At 46.8% G+C, this 21,497-nt stretch overlaps 1 protein-coding gene across 1 annotated transcript; it reads left to right on the forward strand.

Moving 5' to 3' along the window:
* The first annotated feature begins 14,509 nt into the window (after positions 1–14,509).
* LOC5515370 lies at positions 14,510–19,942 on the forward strand. Its single transcript, XM_048732267.1, has 3 exons — positions 14,510–14,525; positions 18,802–19,128; positions 19,719–19,942. Exons 2-3 carry the CDS (start codon positions 18,802–18,804, stop codon positions 19,824–19,826), a joined length of 435 nt encoding a protein of 144 aa, XP_048588224.1. The 5' UTR covers positions 14,510–14,525; the 3' UTR covers positions 19,827–19,942.
* Positions 19,943–21,497: the final 1,555 nt, after the last annotated feature.

The following is a 21,497-nucleotide window of genomic DNA, read 5'->3' on the forward strand; positions in this document are numbered from 1 at the left end:
TGCAGGTCCGGATCATAACGCGTCACGCCACAAGCCACACAAATTCAGACTGAAATTCTTACCACAGGAAGCCCGAGCAGCAATCCTAATTTCGCTTCTAATTGGCTAAAGAAAATGATCTGGACCAATCAGCACCCCCCATTTATCTGCTTGATAGTATTATTAGTGATAAGTATTCACTCCCTAAGTCGTACCTTACTTTGATTGAAAAATAATAGCTACACTGTCCCTGTATTCTAAAATACCCCTCCCCCTGTTTCAAATTCTAGAGAAAAAAAATACAATGACAATTGTGTTTACAAATGTGTTTTCAAATTTTCAACATTAGCTCAGCGATGTAAAGTAATAAAATCACGGTTTATACATATCTATTTAGGTGTCTATTTTTCCCCCTTTTTGCAAAATAGTCTTTATTTCTTTTTCGGGGACGGAAAAAAACGCGCTTGAGCGATTATTTATTAGAATTTCAACAGAGAAAGAAACCTAGTTTTATTCGCAAAAGAACTTCGTTGTAGAGCAAAGATAATAGGAGACAAAGCAGCTGCGTACCTACTCTCGCACTTATTGCCTAATGATGTCGATAAGCTTGTGGCAACAATACAATGGCGTTTCATCACAATGGCGTTCCATTCTATTAAAATAATGATTTGGCAAATGTTGATTTTCCAGTGACTAGTATAAAAGCATTTCAGAATGTCTCGTCGGCATCAGTGTTAATTTTCTAAGAATATTTGTTAATGACCTCTCGTGTTCTATGGAATTTAGGGCAATAATTTACAAAAATAATTATCTAAAACCATTCCTTAGGTGATCGTCACTTGTAAATGTGAGCTGAGCCTCAATCTGGTGCCGCACGATTTTGAAGCAGAGGCCACATTTTTTTTTAGTCGACATTTTTGGATAAGTTTTTATAGAAGAATATTACCCGTCAGCTTGTGACGGTGAATTTGAAAAAAAATCAAACAAAAAATATTCAATAATAAAAACATTCAAAGAATATATATGCTGACAGCAGAGCTTATGACAAGACACGAATTAGCACTTATACAAATAACTTAATAATTCCCAAGACTCTACATTGTCTACACAATATTGCTTTATACAAACCCATGAACAAACAAATAAAAAGTGGTAATGTAGTAAGTACAGATATATAACTGTTCTTATACTCAAAGAATTCTATCTAATTTTATGAATTCAACTTAAATACAAACCGTAAAATGTTTAATTTGGTTGCCAGTAGCCGACTTAACGTCTTTAGCACGCGTTTGCTAACCTCAACTGGCAGGTGCGTACACAGGGGGATATGAGTAGGGTGCGCGCATACCTCCCCCCCCCCCCCCCCCCCTTGGCGGCAAAACATCATTTCTTATTAAGCTTTACTTAGTTTACTTTACACTTATTTGTATCGGCATTTTAGGAATCCGTGACCAGTTTCGGCAATTCTACTTTTCACTTTTCGGGCGATTAATGAAAATGAAATATTTTACAAAAGAAGAGGCAAATTAATTTTTTCTAGCTTTTCCTCGATTCTATCGCCACAAATGGCATGGAAATGAGTTAATAATGAGCAAGAGACCATGATATAAGAGAACGAATCCCCGTGGCCCATGTCGTCCATGAAAGCTACTTTTAGATTGCGCGAGCTTTTCAATCATAGCATCCATATATGGTTCTTCGCGCCATATTTGGTTATGGGCACCTCGTGAGCTAGTACATTTTCACAACAAAAATTTTTCCCTCTGCACTTTTTACTTCGTTCGCTACCTGTTTTTATCTGATGTTAAGGGACGGACCATAAGAAAAGCCTGGAAAAATGAATGCAGCCCAAACCGGACAGAAATGCATAACGATTAAAAAAATTCATGCATAAAACGAAAAAAAAAAAACACGACTGAAACCTCCCCCCCCCCCCCCCCCCTTCACGTTTCTAATGGTCTGTCCCTAAGGAATCTTCAAATACAATCTGCAAATTCAATTGCAATACATTTCCCATATGATCTCCATTCTCTGTGATTTGGTAACAGCGTCGCCCTTGTTATGGCAATCTGATCATCAGATGGGGGCTCATCAATTTATAAAATACACGAGCACCTGTTCCAAGGAGATTCGCAACATAGCGGGAAGAGGAAGGATAAGGTAATGTAACCCTGTCGCTTTTCCACCGAATACAGCCCTTCGAAAAACCTGTATTTGGACCAAATCGTTCCTCAAAACTTTTTCCTGTTTTTTTTTTTTTTCATACGTTTTCGCTCTCTTAGCCTCTAAGTAAGAGTCATACTTATAAATATAGATGGATCTCTAAGATGTAAAATGCAAAGATGATGGTTGGATGTTTTTAGGTTTTTTTAATGTAGTCCATTACTTTGAGCTGCAGACTTTTTTGGAAACCTTCTCGCACTAGCAATGATTAACATACTATCATCAAGACCTATTTGAATTTCGTACTATCAGATTATTAAAGCTATATGCCAAACAGAAGATAATATTCGCAGTAATTTGTGTTCAGTTGTAGGCTAAATAGAAGATAATATTTGCAGTAATTTTTGTTTATGGTTCTCATCTCTTAAAAACTTGATTCTACATTTGTTTTCAACAAGACTTGGTGACTATGACTATGGTTCCAAGGGTAAAGATACCAAAGCTTTGGCCGCCCACCCGTGAAGTTTGGTTTTGAATTTCACTTTGCGACTCCAACTATCAAATTGCAATCTGTTGTTAAACTCCAACTTTCAAATAAAATGCTTTTATCGAATTCTAACATTAAAATTGCTCTCCAATATCGGGCTACCAATTGAGGAACAAAAGCAAACTCCCAAGTCGCTCTATTTTTAGTCTTCATAAAATTGCGCCTTCGCTTTTGGGCTCGCAATTCATCTCGCAAGTCACTCAACGCTTTTGCTTTCCAACTTCTCTAATTGCCCTCGCTTTTTGACTTCAAATTACAACTCACAAACCAAGCTCGCTTTCCATCTCCAAATAACAACTCTCAAATCACACTCGCTTTTCATCTCCAAATTACAACTCTCAGATCAAACTCGCTTTTCATCTCCAAAATTCAACTCTCAAAATCACACTCGCTTTTCATCTCCAAATTACAACTCCGAAATCACACTCTCTTTTTATCTTCAAAATTAAACTCTCAAATCACACTCGCGTTTCATCTCCAAAATACAACTCTCAATCCACACTCGCTTTTCATAAAGCAAAAAACGACAACTCGTAAAGCAAAGACGACAACTCGCCCCGAGATTTGGTTTACTGGTGGGGCGTGTTGTCGTTTTTGCTTTACGCCCCGTAATTTATCGGTATTATAATTACTTATTACTAGTAAACCAAATCTCGGGGCGTGTTGTCGTTTTTGCTTTACGCCCCGTAATTTCATTTAATAGTATAGTTATTATTATACTAGTAAACCAAATCTCGGGGCGAGTTGTCAGATTGCTTTCTCGCCCCGAAATTTTGTTTACTAGTATGTTTTTTTCTATAAAATTTTAAAATTCTATAAAATTTCAAAATAATACCACTAAACTTTCTCGCCCCCAATTTCATTTACTAGTACTAGTAAGTTAATTTGCTAACTTAGCTAATATATGAATTCTCGCCTCTTCTTTTGTAAAATATGGAAAAGCTAGATTTTAAAGAAAAAAGTTGGACATTTTTCTAAACTTTGACAAGGTTTTATAGGGAAAAAACTGCATTTTAATGTATTTTCAAGATGGACAGGACAAGAGAAATATGAAATCTCTCTAGTTTTTTTCCATTTTCAATTTCCCATTAATCGCCCGAAAGGTGAAAAGTAGAATTGCCGAAACTGTCACGGATTCCTAATGCCGTATTTCAAATCATGCGAAGATACAAATAAGTCATGTAGTTATTTAAAGAAAACTGAAGGCATTTTAGGTTGTTTTATTTAAAGAAAGCGAATCCAAATAGCAAAAAAGAAAAGAGACAAAAACGGTGCCCCGCTTCTGTGCAATTTATGTTTGTATAAAAAAATTGTGTAAAAAACTGTTTCAATGAATGGCGCACAATTCTCTCAACACTGTAAAAGTAGCTGAAGTGTTTTTTTTTTAGTAGCGACAAACAAGGCAAAAGCATGTTTCTCTTAGCAGCATAACTCAAGACGGACTTCCCTTTACTTCCTTTTTTTTTTCAATTTCTTACAATGCAAGATTTAGTAATCAGATTTTGTAAATGAGATTGGTTATGTTTTTATAATTGCTGGTTTTTAGTTTTCCAGTGAATTCTTAGCGTCTTAGTGCTTGAGAGAAGTAGTTCCAAAACAAACTGCAGGGATATTCTACTTCCCTTCGCTCGATTACCCCCTGACGTCATCAGTTATTTCAAAAATTCGCTAAATAGACTCATTGCCAGTGGATCCCGAATTTGTGCTTTAGGGGAATCAAAGAATCGTAAATGGCTTGATTATTATAGAATTCGGTAATTGTAGCGTTGTCCCTAAAACTGGGATAAATTGTAGTGGGATTTTTAAGCGTTAAAAATTTCAAATGAATGTTGTTTTTACCTATTTGATACCTTTTTGGTACGTCTTGATCATATTATTCTCCCTTATTACATGATTGACACCTTTTCCGTTTATCAGCATGATTGACACCTTTTCCGCTTATCAGCAGGGAAAAAGTGGGGTTTAAGATGAACTCATGAACTCATGAACTCAAGGAGAACGCTCTAAGCGCCACCCACGGGGCGAGGTACACCATCCCGCTAGACCATTCTCTGCTGACGGACCACGGCGTGCTATACCCAAGGGCGCTCTCCGAGGCGCTGCTCTTCGAGATCACGTTCGCATCGGCTGACAGGTAGTAGTCGGAACTGATGCCACCAAATTATCCTATGGCATCAAAAATCTAGAGCTGGAGCACGAAAGCCTGAGGGACGACAACCTCGCCCGGTCTGCAGCCGCCGCCTACCACAACGGCACAACGTTCTTCTACGAGCAAGTGAACCTTCACAAGACCTTCGTGATTAGCAAAGGGACGGACAGCATAATCAACGAGAGTGTCAACCTGCCGCGAAGGTCTATGAGTGGTCTGCTGCTCCTCTTCGTGGAGCCATACACGGCAGGGACTCGCGACTCTGAGAAGTTCGTGTACCCCGACATCAAGAGCGTTCGCGTTACAATCGACGGCACGCCAAACAAAGTCTTCAGCCAGGGCCTGCGCCCCACGGATTTCTGGAGGGAGGCGAAAAGGCGGTTCGTCCGCCCCTCCCCGGGGGGGCACAGCGGAGCGCCCGCCGCCCCGGCAATAGGCCCCGAGTCGTTCTATGGCGATAACAAATTTGCTCTGTGGATCGACCTTCGAACGACGGACGACAGCGCCATCCATGGGGGTGGTCTCCGATTGGTCAATACCCGCGACGGCGTGCACCTCGAGATAAAACGCACGGCAGGCGGCTCGGGTAGCGTAAACTGTCACGTGTTTGTAGTGGCCGACGCCCAGATGAACCTTATGAACGGACAACTAGAGTCCATACAATACTGAGCACATACGCCGGAGCGGTATGGACCTGAAAAACGTCCCATTTAACGCTCTCATCGTGGGCCCGACGTCATGCGGGAAGACCCAATTCGTAGTGGACCGACTGCGCGGCCCTTTCCGGGGCAAGTTTGACTACATCGTACTCGTGTGCCCCACCTTTGTCTACAACAAAACATACGGCGGCTTCGGCGAGGGCGACAATCGTCTGTTTGTCATCGTACCTGAGGCGGGTCAGATCGACATACTGCTGAGGTTTGTCTCCACTCTCTTCGAAGGCACTAATACGCTAATCATACTCGACGACTGTGCGGCCTCGAAAGACGTAAAGAGGCGCTCTGACCAGCTCGTCAACTTGGCGTTCAGCGCGCGCCACGTGGGTATTAGCGTGTGGGTGATCACGCAGCAGCTCACCAGCATCACGAAGCCGTTCCGCGAGAACATCGCGGCCCTGGTGGTCTTCTATACCCCGAGCAAGGCGGACATGAAAGCTATCCTGCATGACTACGGCGCGGAGCTTTCAGAGGAGAATATGAAAGAGTACATGAAGGCCCTCAAGACGAAAAAATTCTCGAAGTTAGAGTTTTGCTTGCGTCACCCTTATACCATCGCCCTAGTCGAACGATGATGAGCGACGAATGCTTTGAGAGTCTTCTCGAGGGGGGCGCCGCCGACCTCCCGGCCGTCGAGACGTTGGACTGCCCGACGCAAGCCGTCCCGGCCGCCGGTGTGCAAACCGAGATAGCAGACGCGAGGGAGAAACTCGCGATTCTCGTAGCCTCGGGGAAGTCGAGAGAGATGGTAGGCAAGGCCCTGACCCACGGCGACGTCAAACGCATGAGCGCCGAGGAGGTGAGGAAGTACGAGAGGCGATACGAGACCGCTCTAGCCAGCCGGACTACAGACGCCCTGGCAGACAGCTTTCTGAAGCTAACGACCAAGCTGGTAGGCATGGCGCTGCCGATAGACAGCGTGGCCGATCTCCACAACGACCTAGTGTCCGACTACATCATCAACAACGAGCTCCGCGCTTTGTGCGGAAGCCTAGCTCTACGCTGCGGCCGTTTGATGGCTTTAGCCGCCGGGGCGTTACACATAGCGCGTCATGTGGACTGTCGTGCCGACACCGGAACGGCAAGCGCTGACGCGCGGTGCCAACGCGAGGTAGCAGCCGCGGACAGTGTCGAGCCCACCATCCCAGAGTAGACGCTCATTTGAAAGCTCGCCACTTCTCCTACCACATGGAACCAAGTACTTGGTTCCAAGTAGTTGACACAGCGTGTTCGCACGACGACGCAGATGGGGGAACCTCAAGGAAGTACCAGTGCCCAGCCTGACGAACAACTTGCTCAAGAACTTGCCCAAGAACCTGGCAAACAGCATCAAGAACCTGCACGTACGCCTGTGGCTGCGCTCCCGGCAGCGGATCACGAGCCCCGAACCGCCCGCGACCCGACCTCACCCTGGACGAGTCGAAGCCGGAAGGCATTTGGCAAAGTGGAACCGAATCAACAGAGCGAAGAAAGAGGCGCTACGTGTCGCCGCTGCGCAGCAGCTGCCGGTGACCCCGGGGCCGAGCGAGCCGCAGCCGGGACGGCGCTTGCGCGCCGACGATGCGGCAAGCGCTGGCATGCCTTCGGCACACACACCTGCCCCGGAGAGCAGCTCTGCCTGGTCGGCCAGCTCGATCATCGGGCTCGCTGGTCTTCTAGTGTCATTGATCGGCATCTACACACGTAGGCGGGAGCTAGCTGCCGCGTTCACGCGCACACCAGCTGGTGGCCCCGGGGCCGAGCGAGCTACCGATCCGCACGCAGCGGCCGACGGCGGGGCTCCGCCCACAAGGCCACCGCTGGCGGCCGCACAGCAGACCAAGGAGCGCGCTCCGGCGACAGCGCTTCGCGCTCCCGGGTCTCGGCTGTTATCCATGGAGTAAGCAGACATTTAGACACGAGGGCCCCACCCATATCCGCACGATGTCGACGACGCAGCAGAGCAAGATTACAAAGACCATCACCGACGCCGTAGTCATAACCGGCCTCGTCGCCGGCATCGGCTGGGTTGGGCGCAAGGTCTTACGCGAGGACTTCACCAAAGATCCCTCCGCGAACGCCATGAACTACGCAAAAATGACTGCCGCCGTCGCAGGTGCTGTCGCTTTGAAGGGTTACCTTGAAGACCAGAAGATCCTGCCCATGTAGTGTACCGTGGTACATGTAGGCCGTGTATTAAACTCGTGCGCGCCTTGCGCATACGTATACGCATACACACAGCACGTGGAGTGCGCTTCGCATAAACATGGCCTCTGTCGCGATTTTGATTGGCGGCGCCGTCCTGAACGCGACTGCATTCGTTGGTGGCAACTACCTCGCAAAGTTCCTGTCGAACGATGAGAGCCCCGCCTTAGCCGAGAAGGAGAGGCACGACAAGGCCCTAGAGAAATACCAACAAGACTATGGACGCTACCAACAGCGGCGACAAAAAATCCTCGATTGGCAAGCTCAAAGTCGCGAGAGAGGGTCCCTCGCAAAGCAGAACTTCACCGACACCGACTACGCGCTCAAACTCTACAACCAGACCTCCCTGGAGTCGATGCGGGCCCCCGAGCTGTCCGACTACTACGTACCCAGCAAAACGCAGAAGAACGCCGAGTTGGCGTACATAGGCGCCGGCGCTCTCGCCATCGGCTACGCAGCTAGCCGCTTGCTGTGATGCAGCTGCCATCGAAACGCGTATACGTGCGTATGCGTCTAGGCGGCCTTTTTCCATGCTGCGCGTATACGTGTACGTATACGTACGCCGAAGGCTAAGCAGACGGCATCCGCCTGTTGGAGACTGATTCCCCCGTCGCGATACGCACGTAATGGCCCGCCGGAACGGCAAGCGCATGTCCGACGAAGAACTCGATGCGGTCCTTCACCCTGTATACTACGCCACAGGTGGGTTCCAGGGAGTGACCGCTCTGCATGCCAAACTTCCCAAGGGCTCAGCCTCCATAGATCGAGTGCGCAAGTGGGTAGGCTCGCAGCCCGTCGGGGGCTACACACAGACACGCCCCCTCCTCCGACTACCTACGCCCACTTCTCGGAGCAGATACCAAACCGTATCTACCAGTCGGACCTGCTATTCTTACCAACCGACCGCGGGTACAAGTATACCCTGACTGTCGTTGACGTTGCTTCACGGTATAAAGCCGCCCGCCCACTGAGGACTAAGAGCGCGGCCGTCGTCTCCCGCGAACTCGCTGGTATCTATGAAGAGGGACCTCTCACATGGCCTAAAGTCCTCATGGTTGATGACGGCACGGAGTTCAAGGGCGCTACCACGAAGCTCCTAACAGACCACGGGGTGGAGGTCCGACGGGCTGAGCCAGGGCACCACAGGAGCCAAGCTTTCGCCGAGTCTTTCCATCGCTGGCTGGCGCAGCGCCTATTTCGTGCGCAGTACTCGAAGGAGCTTGCGTCCGGCAAGACAAACCGCGAGTGGGTTACTACTCTGCCAATCGTCATCTCGGACATGAACGCAACGAAGACTCGCATGACTGGCCTTGCGCCTGAGGACGCCATTAAGCTGAGGCGCGTGCCTCTCAAAGCCGAAAAGCCTCCCCTAGAGGTCCCCTTGGAGGTCGGGACGGAGGTGTACATCGCCGTAAACGAGGAAGACCTTCAGGACAAGGGCCGACGGCGAGCGACGGACCCTTGGTGGACAAGCAAGGCGTACCCGATACTAAAGAGGGTCATGGAGCCCGGACAGCCTGTGTTGTATTACACGGCGTACTCTAAGCACGGCTTCACGCGATCGCAGTTGCGCGTTGCGTGATCAGCGCTTGTGCCTTCTGTTGCAGCTAAGGCACGCGAGTCTGACATTCCACTTGTAGTGACCCTGACTGTCGTCCAGCCGGTCGATACTGAAGCATTGGGGATGACTCTTGGTGTACCTCTGAAGCAGAAGCTGAGTGCCACAGACCGTGCACTTCTTTTCCGCGTCAGCAATCATGCCGAGTACGTGGTCTACCGTCAGAACGTGGTGCGGCCCCGTGTACTTCGTGCGACCCTTTTGCCTGTCGTCTATAGCGTATCGCTTGATTCGCGCTATAATGAGCTCTTCACTGGGCGTAGCCTGCAGTCCTGTGGGAACCAAGGCACCTGGGGTTCCATCGGGGGGGGGATCACGCGGACTATCTGGTCGGCGAGCCGCACGCGGGAGATGCCGGTGTACACAGCATTTGTGATCCAGCCCTCTAAGCTGTGGTCTATGATAAACAGACGTCTTGGGTTCTGGATGGTCTTGCCCTGCACCCGGTGGACTGTCCCCCAGCCCGCGTATTTCCACTCGAGGGGAAGCCCGTTAAGGACCACGCCGAGAGGGATCTCAACTACCGTGCCTTTGTACGCGTCGACCTTCTCGCCCCTTTTGCCTGGCACGGGCACCGGCCGTCCTTGCTTGCGATAACGATGCGCGACGCTAGGATCGGGGTCAAAGCGGATGGTTGCTGGCAGTCGGGGGTAGTTTTTCCTGTGGTGTTCTACCAATCGCTGCTGGACAAGGGCCCCCATCTTGTTGGTCGAGCACACCCACATATCGCTTGGGTGGGCCTGCTCGATCGCCGCGTCGAACGCCACCCCATCCCACTCCTCTCGAAACACCTCAAGCTGTTGGGAGTCTGGCTGACACCAAATCCGGCCCTTTATGTCGTGGAGCCTGGAGGAGGGGGCGGCAGAGCCGCAGTCGCATGTACTGTACGGCTTTCCGCAGTCTTCACACAGGCAGCGGTAGTCGGACTCGAACCAGCGGATGTTCCCTTGTGCCCACTCCTTGAGCATACCGTGAGGCCCCTCTTTATCTCCCCAGGGCGGGACCTGCCCATAGTCGCCACAACACACTACCTGACACGGCCGCGTGGCGAGATACCCTAGGATGGCGCGTAGCACTTTAGTCTGCACCTTACAACACTCGTCAATGATGATTACTTCTGCAAGACGGTCGAGTTTGTGCCCCAGCTCGGAAGGTCTCCACTCCTCTATCGGCTTCTCCGCTGGTATGCAGAGGTAGTGGTGGTAGGTTTGAGCCTTCACCGCGAGGCGCGGGTTGTTGCGATGGTCGTGGGCGAGGTCGTTCTCGGGGGTGAGCACCACAGCGTTACGGCCACGGAACATGCTCACCGCCCACTCGGTCTTCCCCGATCCTCCCTGGCCGGCTAGATACATCCTCGCAGAGGTCGCGGCCACCAGATCGCACGGCAGACTCGGCGCAGTGCTTGGCTCCCTAGCCAAGCACCCCGACCTCTTCGGACCCCAAGCCGCCTCGGGCCGCCACTCGTACCCAGGCCTCTTGTGGCGCCACTCTCCATACCTCGGATTTCGCTCCACGAGCCTCACACCACTGGGCACCGCCTTTGCGTATATGGCATCTGTGCATACACGGAGGACGTCTTCGCGAGGGAACCGCCTCAACATGCGTCGCAACGCTATGTTTGTGTACGCCAAGACGAAGGCCCTGATGTGGTACCATTGTGAGCGCCGGACTCCGTCTTTGTATTGGATCAGATGAGCCCCGTCGGCATGCTCGAAGTTAAGTAAGTGGTCGGTGCCCGCAAGGAGGTTCGTCAGATACGCGGCTTCTTCACGGTCGCGGACTACGATCGAGGACTCGTCGCCATGGCGAGCGCACTTGCCTACAAAACGCACAGCGAGATCTCGACCCTGCGAGTCTTCGCCGCCGGGGCCGGAGTGGGGGAACTTGATGGAGTCCTTTTTTCCGACGCTATACAACGCCTCCCTCGCCGCGGCCATGGCGAGGTCACCCGAGTCTAGCAGGTCCTTGAGCTCTGGCGTGGTGATCCAGCCCTCGTTTTGTTCCAAGTGCTGCCCTACCCTCCCGGAAGTGTAGGGGTGGCAGGCCTCGGAGAACCCCCACTCGGTCAACTGAATGGTCCTGGTCAGTTGAAGAACCTCGCTCAATGGCCGTCCCGCAACATCCGCGATACGATACACGTTCGTAGGGAAGCCTTATTTCCGTACCAGATCAATGGCGTCCGAGGCGCCGCCGAAGACACTGTCCTCGCATCCTAGGTACGCCGCACGCATGTCGATGTGCTCATGAGGCCGCGCCCCTAAGTTTTCCCTGCTATTCCACACCTTGGACTCAACCTGCGCCGCTCGCCAGACGTCCCTGTATTTAGGAGGCGTTGGCCTGATGTTTTCTCTTTGGGCCCACTTCTTGAAGCGATACCCTAATGCGCCGCCCATCGAGTGCGTAGCTTCGATGTACTCTTGGTAGGCTGGGTGATCATCAGGGAGCCATTGAGGATCATGTCCAGTCTCGTCTGTAAACGCCCTGTCGATAGCCCATCCGTCTTGTCCCGACCGGTACAGTTTGCCTTCGTGCGTGACTATAACACGCCCACACAGCCAGACCCTCGTGCTTCTGGAGATCGCCCTGCTTATGAAGCGGATGAGCACCTCTCGCACCTTCGCCTCATGAGTTTTTGCGGCGGCACTGGTAGCGCGAGGCGCTGCCTCTCCCTGACATAGCGAACGGAGCTCCCTCTCAGCCTCGAAGTCTAGGCCGTGGACGCTCGCGATCGCAGGTGGTTCAGTCGGAAGCTCCGCCCAGGCGTGGTTATTGTGGCAAGGGATGGTGATCCTCGTCTTAGTCCCATACTTCCCCGAGTCCCACAGGACGTTACCCCGGGCGTCCACGGCTACTAGCTTTACCTCGAGCTTCCTTTCCATCTCAAAGAGGTCCTCTTTGGTGCACCCCGTTGTGGCCAGCTTCTTGTCAAATCGCTCGAGGATCTTGCCTCGTGTCTTGGTTAGACCAAGGGAGCGCGAGGTGCCGCGATTCCTCAAGAAGTCGGCAACATAGCTCACAACACAGTTAACGAAGGCGTCACCCCCCTCTCGCACAAACATTGGCCCAGGCTCACCATTTTGCTCAGGTAAAGGGCGAAGCTTGTATCTCACGTAGACGATCGCCCCTTCTCCCAAATACCCGCATCGATACCTTCCAGGGCGCCGACTGCGATTTGGCCTCCCCTTTTGACTAACAACCCACCGATCTTGTGCTCCGAGCGCCCTTCCTCCTCTGTCATTGGCGCCAATGGCTCTGCGGGGGCCTTACCAACGACCGTGAAGAGTCTGTAACGCCGGTCGGGGTCTACCATCTCGAGCACCAGCGGAAGCACTGCGTTCGCCCGCAGAGATTCCCGCTCGTGCGAGACCCACCACACCGAGCCGTCGTCATTAATATCAGGCCCCCGCACAACCGGCTTTAGAGCAATCACACCTGTCCCACCAAGATCTCGCATCTCCTGGTAAACACTGGCGCTTATGTCTCGGCCCGGTAGAATGGCATCCACGCTTGGGAACCGAAGATGGGCGCCGCCGACGAAGAGAGAGTAGTACGTCTCGGGGTCCAAGCTCTCCGGGCCCTTCTGCTGCCGGGGCGGCAGCAGAGGGTCGAACTCGCGCCAGACTTCCTCCGTCCACACCTTCTCCGGTACGAGCGGCTTAAGCAGCCTGTGTTTGACATCGTCGGGGATGTCCTCGTCCAGGATGTTTTGTACCAGCCCTGCCAGTACGGCGGGCGCCTCTTTGTCGCGCATGCTATCGAGAATCTCCTCTATGTAGGCGTCCATGTTCGGGCACACCATGAGCCACCCAGTCTCTAACTGAGAGTTGGGGCATACCCTGCGCCACCCAATCTCTAATTGACCGCTGCGATGTCAGATAGGACGGGTGCGAACCACTCCCGAGCGCGCCTCTCGATGCCGCGCATCCTCTGCCCTTCACGATTCGCTCCGCAGGGGCGACACAGCCGCGTCTCCGACTGAGTCCCTATGCCGCAGCCCCTGCACGGCACGGGGAGGGGGCTGCCCTTACGGAGCCTTTGGAGGTGCACCTTGCAGTAGGTGTCCAAGCACCTCCGGCCGCACGTGTTTGCGCGGCCGATCCTTAGCCACCCGCAGTAATCTTTTCCCCGCCCCATCCTTCGAACGCTCGGTATACCACAGGACACACGAATGTCTAATTGAAAACCCAACGCCTAATTAATTATTCATGCACGCGAAGCACCGGCCCTAATTGGTTATTCATGCACGCGAAACACCTGCCCCTAATTGATTATTCGTGTTCGCGAAATCTATTTTGCCTACATTAACTTTTGCCGATTGTTTACGTACGTGAAATCGATTTGGCCTACATTAGCTTTTGCCGATTGTTTATGTACGCGAAACATTATCTGCCTGATATATAGAGACGGTGCTGGGAGGCCCGGAGGGGCGATCCACGCCTCCCACCAGTTCCTCTGAAACCCCCCAGTCCCCCCCTTTTTAGATCGATAAAAGTGCCCCAAGATAACATACTCATATCAGGATACAGGGGGAGGGTGGGAATGGTTGATATCTACCCCCCTGTTTGGGTGAAATAATTGAAAGTTACTTTGTTAAAGAAAATAAGTGTCTGAGGGACGGGAGGTAATGTCCATGTGCCTTCACCTGCTTGACTTTGCTGACGCTACATTCCAACTCAGCGTGAAGTATCGTTAGATCTATGTAGTTACCTACTAAGAACCACTGGATCATTTAAAAGCCGTCTATCCGGCCATCATCCACCCCAATTTTGAAAACCATACCCGCCCCCTGCCCAGTGTTGAATGCATGTTCAGTAGAGTGCGGTTGTCGTAGTTCGTATTGCGCTTTGTATAAGAGCTCTTTTTTTTTTCAATGAATGAAATCATTCGAACATACATTAATTTAAAAAAAAAATACCAATAAAATTGGTCTATAGTTTTTGCAACTTCTGCGTCTCCAAATTTGAACGATATGAGAAATCGTGGCTATTTTAAGTTTGTATGGGTATATAGTGTCCCTTGCGATATGCTAATGATTAGGGATTGTGCAATAATTATCAGGAGGGGGTTGTTATGGCAATCTGATCATCAGATGGGGGCTCATCAATTTATAAAATACACGAGCACCTTCTCCAAGGAGATTCGCAACAGAGCGGGAAGAGGAAGGATAAGGTAATGTATCCCTGTCGCCTTTCCACCGAATACAGCCCTTCGAAAAACTGTATTTGGACCAAATCGTTCCGCGATGATTTTTATACGTTTTCGCTAGGCCCAAAAAGCTTGTGTTGTTTGTACACCATGTTGTTGCTGTGTAGTAGTTCACTAGCAATTGTCTTTGTCTTGTGGTCAGTCGAGCGAGACGATACCAGCAATGCTGACCGATGTTGGCGCTGCCGTTTCCACGGGGTTAATAAGTAAATTACTGCTTTGCTTCATATAAAGGCGAGAGGAAAACGTTTTGGTAGAATTCACAACGTAAAGACCATTTCTTAAAACTCTTGTACAGTTAAGGCCAAAACAGGAGTAAATGGGTTATTCAGTTACAATTTTATCTCAGCAGACACACTAAAAAAACCCGGCAGAGACATGTTATTCTTTATTACTTTTTACCTATATTTTTTCTTTTCTACTAATTATGGTCTTACACAACTCCGCTGATGGCAAGGAGAACTTGTTTTATAGTCCTAAAAATCTTACTTATGAAACTTAGATGGACCCCTAAGTTGTAGAATGCAAAGATGATGGTTGGATGTTTTAAGGTTTTTTGAATGATTTTGCAGATTTTTTTTTAAAACCTTTTCGCACTAGCAATGATTAACATGCTATTTCAATTAAGTTTGACATTAAGAAAATGGCAAGTGGAACAATACCCTGGTTCCAGAGCCTCGGTAGTGGAACAAAGTTTGACTAACAATATTGTTTTCTTGTGTTAAAAAATGCGTTAAATATTCCTTTTGACGTTTATTATAATAATATGCTTACTACCGTAGTAAGCATATTAAATATTAATAAACGTCAAAAAGAGTTTTTAATGCATTTTTTAACACAAGAAAACAATATTGTTAGTCAAACTTTGTTCCACTTGCGACGACAATTTTCGATATTTCACTGACAACCCAAAACGACGAGAATATCACGGGATCTCGAGAACTTCCGAAATCCATTTAGTTCGTTATCATTATTCATTAGCCCAACTCATCTATTATTCATTATTTATTAACTCATTACAAGAGACCATGATGTAAGAGAACGAATCCCCCGTATTAGGGTATGTTCCAATGATGACGTCCGTGAAAGCTATTTTTAGAACAACCAGTTATTTTTAGATAGACCTCTGATTGGTCCGCGCTCACGTTTCCTAGTAGCAACATGAGTCTTACGCGCGATCACATCTTGAGCGATGCGAACCGGCAAAGGATGTTTTGGAAATCTTTTTGACCGAAAATACCTTCCTTTTTTGCGAACGCTGTGAAAATAATGTTCCATAGAGGACACTGGATCCAATCAACCGTTTCTGGGACATTGTAATGCATAGAGTGCGTAATTTTAGGATCTGGCATCAACTTCCGCAGGAAAAATTTTTACTGCTGATTCGCAAATTATAAAACAACAATCAATCATAAATCTGTGTTTACAAAACAATTCCCTTTTGATGAAAAAGATACATCCAGAACTTCATACCATTATATTCACACTGATATTGTGGTTATTAAGACATGTATTTCACAAATAAAAGATTTCAAGTCTTTATAATGAAGAATAAATTTTTATTCCAGTGGCAAGGGTTTCTTGAGTGACATGATTTTTTAACATTTGCGATGAGAATTGAAGTTCATTCATCTAAAAAAATTGAAGATCAAAGAGCCGTCTTGTATTAAAATACATAACATAGATTCTGATAATGCCTAGGATTCTATCTCACCGAATTGCAGAGATAAAGAACTTTTTAGGAGTCTGCACGATGCATCTTGAATGAACTCCAAACTCGCCGTCTCCCCGACGTATTCCCGTTCAATTATTTAAATAACATTTAGATAACTTAACATCAGATAACTTAACAGATACCAGTACACCACCCTACGAGTAGCATTGTGATCATGAGCTATGAGGAGCAGCTAAAAGGATAAAAACAGGTAGCGAACGAAGTAAAAGGTGCAGAGGGAAACATTTTTGTTGTGAAAATGTACTAGCTCACGAGGTGCCCATAACCAAATATGGCGCGAAGAACCATATATGGATGCTATGATTGAAAAGCTCGCGCAATCTAAAAGTAGCTTTCATGGACGACATGGGCCACGGGGATTCGTTCTCTTATATCATGGTCTCTTGCTCATTATTAACTCATTTCCATGCCATTTGTGGCGATAGAATCGAGGAAAAGCTAGAAAAAATTAATTTGCCTCTTCTTTTGTAAAATATTTCATTTTCATTAATCGCCCGAAAAGTGAAAAGTAGAATTGCGGAAACTAGTCACGGATTCCTAAAATGCCGATACAAATAAGTGTAAAGTAAACTAAGTAAAGCTTGTGACAACAATACAATGGCTTTTTATTCTATTAGTAATGATTTGGCAAATGTTGATTTTCCAGTGACTAGTATAAAAGCATTTCATAATTTCTAGTCGGCAGTGTTAATTTTCTAAGAATATTTGTTAATGACCTCTCGTGTTCTATGGAATTTAGGGCAATAATTTACAAAAATAATTATCTAAAACCATTCCTTAGGTGATCGTCAGTTGTAAATGTGAGCTGAGCCTCAATCTGGTGCCGCACGATTGTGAAGCAGAGGCCACATTTTTTTCTAGTCGACATTTTTGGATAAGTTTTTATAGAAGGATATTACCCGTCAGCTTGTGACGGTGAATTTGAGAAAAATCAAAAAAAAAATATTCAATAATAAAAACATTCAAGGAATATATATGCTGACAGCAGAGCTTATGACAAGACACGAATTAGCACTTATACAAATGAATTAATAATTCCCAAGACTCTACATCGTCTACACAATATTGCTTTCTCCAAACCCATGAACAAACAAATAAAAAGTGGTAATGTAGATAGACAATAATCGTTTGACACATCCGTGATCGATGTAAGTACAGAACTTTCTCCCCAACTGTTTTTATACTCAAAGAATTCTATCTAATAAATTCAACTTCAATACAAACCGTAAATTGTTTAATTTGGTTGCCAGTAGCCGACTTAGCATAACGATTTTAAACGTTAATTTGTTTTAAAAAACAAATTCATGCAAATCTCGGGAGCAAATTAATTTTTTTTCTACTTCTATAGATGACATAGTAACTACCGCACACTATAGCTTGAATTATTTTGAGTTTTTTATTTTTAGATTTGATTTTGTCGCTTCGATTGCTTAAGGGTGTACTGACATCTGTGCTAAGGAAAAGTGAATATAGCATAAAGGCCTTGTAGAAAGTCATGAGGGACTGACATTTGCCAAGTTGGCCAACAAAAGTGTGCTGACTCTTATGATGACGTTACCCCGTGACGTCATAATGTGACGTCATAGATACAGATAAAAGCAAATATTCAAAGTAATTTTGCTCGAAAACAAATATTGTATACGTTTTATGAATCTTGAGGGATGGGTGCATTTAGCCAAGCATGCGTTTTAGAAATGATTGAGTTATTGTTTTTTTTTATGATTTTTCAAAGGTCCAGAAATCCAGATTATTTGATATAGTCTTTTAGATTAACGCTAAATCCATGCTTGGCTATATGAAGGAAGTTTTAATAAAAAAGAATACAGAAAATATTTTGAGTTCTGAAATAATTTGGCGACAAAAAAGCTTTTTTTTTTTAGACAACGCAGAACCGGAAGTGAAACAAAGCCCGCGCGTGCACATTCGGCCTGCTCAGACACACTGATATCTCACATGATAAAATTGAAATGAAGTTTAAAAACAAATACCAATAGTGTTTCGTGCTATTTACACTTCAAACTTCAAACGATATCCGTCATGCAATGATGAAAATTGAAAAAGTATTTTAAAATTCTGATACAGCGCGCGCTACTTTGAAATAAGATTTTCAGTGCGTGCGCGAGCGTTTGGCAACCGGTGTTTGCAGCGCGCGCAGGTAGTGAATATGGAAAACTTTGGCTTCAAAAATGTTGTCTTAACTAAATCTCCGCTGAATCTTCGTTTTGAAAAAATATGGGAAATATCATCACCCGAAAAGGCTGATATCAACTTAAAGTCAATTTTTGGGAAATTTTACTTCAGGAAAGCTTGGAATGACGAATTCTGTGTTATGCATATGCGCGCGCTCAACGCCACCAGCGTAGCAATGTCGTTACTGAGCAACACTAATGTCAGTACACCCTTGAAGATTTTGCTTGTCCCTTTTTGTTTCTCGCAACCTTCTTGGCATTGGCTCCCCTGCTTGTGGGTAGGGCAGATAATTTAATCATGATTTTTGATTGACAGATGCTCACAGATATACTTTGCGTGGCCGCTCTCTGGCTGGTGCGTGTGACGTCATTACACGCCGAACAGGTGTTCGTTTCTAGAGGAGACAGCAGCTTTGAGTTTGCAAATTTCAATTTATTGGAAAACAAGATGCTACAAGCTCTTCAAATAATCGCCGCCGTTAACACGAAAGACATTGTCGATTGCGCGTTAGAGTGTCTCAAAAAAGAATCATGTCAGTCTGTCAATTATAAAGATAAGTCATGTGACCTACTGGACGCCACGAAGTATAACAACGAGTCTGCACTCCAACTCGGCAGCGGTGTCACTCATTTGTTTCTCAAGGTGAGAATAAGGGAATGCATGAGAAATACACTAATGAGCACATCGAAGGTAACTGCTAGCCCGGCTGGGTTCTGCTGTTTTTAAAATTTTATACTAGCCTTGACAGTCTATATGTACCAGCTAGCTGTCTCTTCTTTGAGGTTTGCGTTAGGAAGCACTTGATCGGCTTGCACTCTTGTTCAAAAACAATGCATTTATTCTGATTAGCCCCCGATTACAGCCAGTTATTAGCACCTAACCCCCCCCCCCCCCCCTCCCTCACAAAAACACACCCCTCCTGAAGGGGGGGATTAGATCTCTAAGGATTGCAGGCCCGTAGCCAGGCTTTTGAGCAGGGGGGCTCGTTTACCCATTTAGCGGACCATTTTCTCTTATGTAGCTCGTCCTACCTCTTAATTTTTCTTAATTAGAGCGGGCCTTACGGGCCTATATGGGAATCCTTGGTTATCTGTTTAGTCAGCCTCTGTGATTCATCTCACTGTAGTTCTTGGTTCTATCCTTAGTCAGCCTGTGATTCATCTCACAGTAGTTATTGGTTTTATCTTTAGTCAGCCTTTGATTCGTCTGACAGTAGTTCTTGGTTCTATCAGTCAGCCTGTGATTTGTCTCCTTGTCGTAACGGAGCAACCTGCCATCCACTACACAACAATGGCTCATACCGCTTTGCATGCAGACTCCATTACATCGGGCAAATGTGAGGTAGGTGGTACAATACGAACACGCCATGAATGCGCAACACACGATCACGCGACACACGGACAGAACACACGAACACACGGACGGAACACACGAACACGCAACACACGGACGGAACTCACGAAGACGCAACACACGAACACGCAGCACACGGACATGCAACACACCAAAACGCAACACACGGACATGCAACCGCAGAAACACAACACACAAAGCCAAAAACCAATTGCCGATTCCCAGAAAAATCTTTTTCAATCAATGTCCGTTTTTTTCGAAATGGTCTAATGAGAGCCTTGGGATAGCGCGCGGTAGATGTAGTGTAGGACTAATTCTACAAGATGGAGGAAAGCTCTTGACTTTTACTTTTCAAGTGGTTAAATACGCGGAGAAAGGATGGGAGACAACTCCCAAATATGGTGATATCAATCAATGGCTGTCGTTTGTCTAAATGGTCTTAAAGAGCCTGGGCCGAGCGCGCGGGAGACCTGTGGTATTCTAAAACGTTAGGGACTAGGCTCCATAATCAAGATGGCTGCCAGCAAAATCGTATTAATCCACCACCTCTAGATTTTAATCAAAATAACTAGTCCTTTTTAGACTTGTGCTGTGAGATACACCAGTGGAATGGATCACATATACGCCATTTCTAGCAAGTGAATATCTTTAACCTAGAAAATAATTTTTTTTACTTGTACATGACTGGACTCATTGATAGGGATGATATGCATAGCTTTTTTAGAAAAAAATGCCCAAGAAAACATCAGATTCAGGCAAGCTTTTGTGATAAGATTACTTTGACGGTGAATATATAGGAAAAATATCAAAAGTGGGTTGACACTGCTGCTTTAAATTTATAAAGGCAAATACTTTATAGAATTTGGGCTCCCTGTGGTTTCCCCAATGGTTTTAACATAAAAAATTATCTGTTAGAATATCAGCCATAACTAAATGGAGGCTTGTTTGTCAATCAAGCAGAATTTGCTTACACTGTTGTATGCACCTAAGCTTGCGAAAAAGGCATTGTTCTCAGGCAGTGAGGCAAGCATAATTTCTTAGGGTGTGTAGGTAAACACATTGACCCCTCAACCGGCCTGTACCGGCTTTAGGAAGTACACAACTCAAAAAATTCATAAATTCAAAATAAACACAACAAGATGAAGATACTCAGGCATCAGTCTAAGGGATAAATGGTCTTGAAGATATGCATCCAACCAAGGTGTTGGCAACTACTCTTAAGCCAAATTAGCACAGGTTCTTTTACAAATTTCAAACCGAACAAGAAAGGAAAGCAGAATCACCCCTCTCAATAAAACGCTCAAAATACAACACAAGGGAGAGAGATCAGCAAACACAGCTCAAGGCACAAATAGATACCTTTATTCTGATCCTCCAGGTTCATTTCCATTGCCTCAAAACACAATGTCCACTCCTTGAAGGATTGTACAACCACGAAGATGTCTTTACGTATTGCAAAGCATTCTAGGAGATCCAGGGAAAAATTCACGAGGGGAGGGCCAGTCAACACTCCTCTCCCCAAAGTCAGATGATTTTTTATAAGTCTTTTTACCCCGAAGCCAAACAAATCAATTCCAGGTCATACAGACCCAGAATAGCAGTGTAAACAATTTTGGAATCAATTTGGTTTCAGAAAAGACAGCATTTAGGAGAGCTGT

The sequence above is a fragment of the Nematostella vectensis genome, chromosome 9 (genome assembly GCF_932526225.1).
Source record: "Nematostella vectensis chromosome 9, jaNemVect1.1, whole genome shotgun sequence".
NCBI classification, from domain to species: domain Eukaryota; kingdom Metazoa; phylum Cnidaria; class Anthozoa; order Actiniaria; family Edwardsiidae; genus Nematostella; species Nematostella vectensis.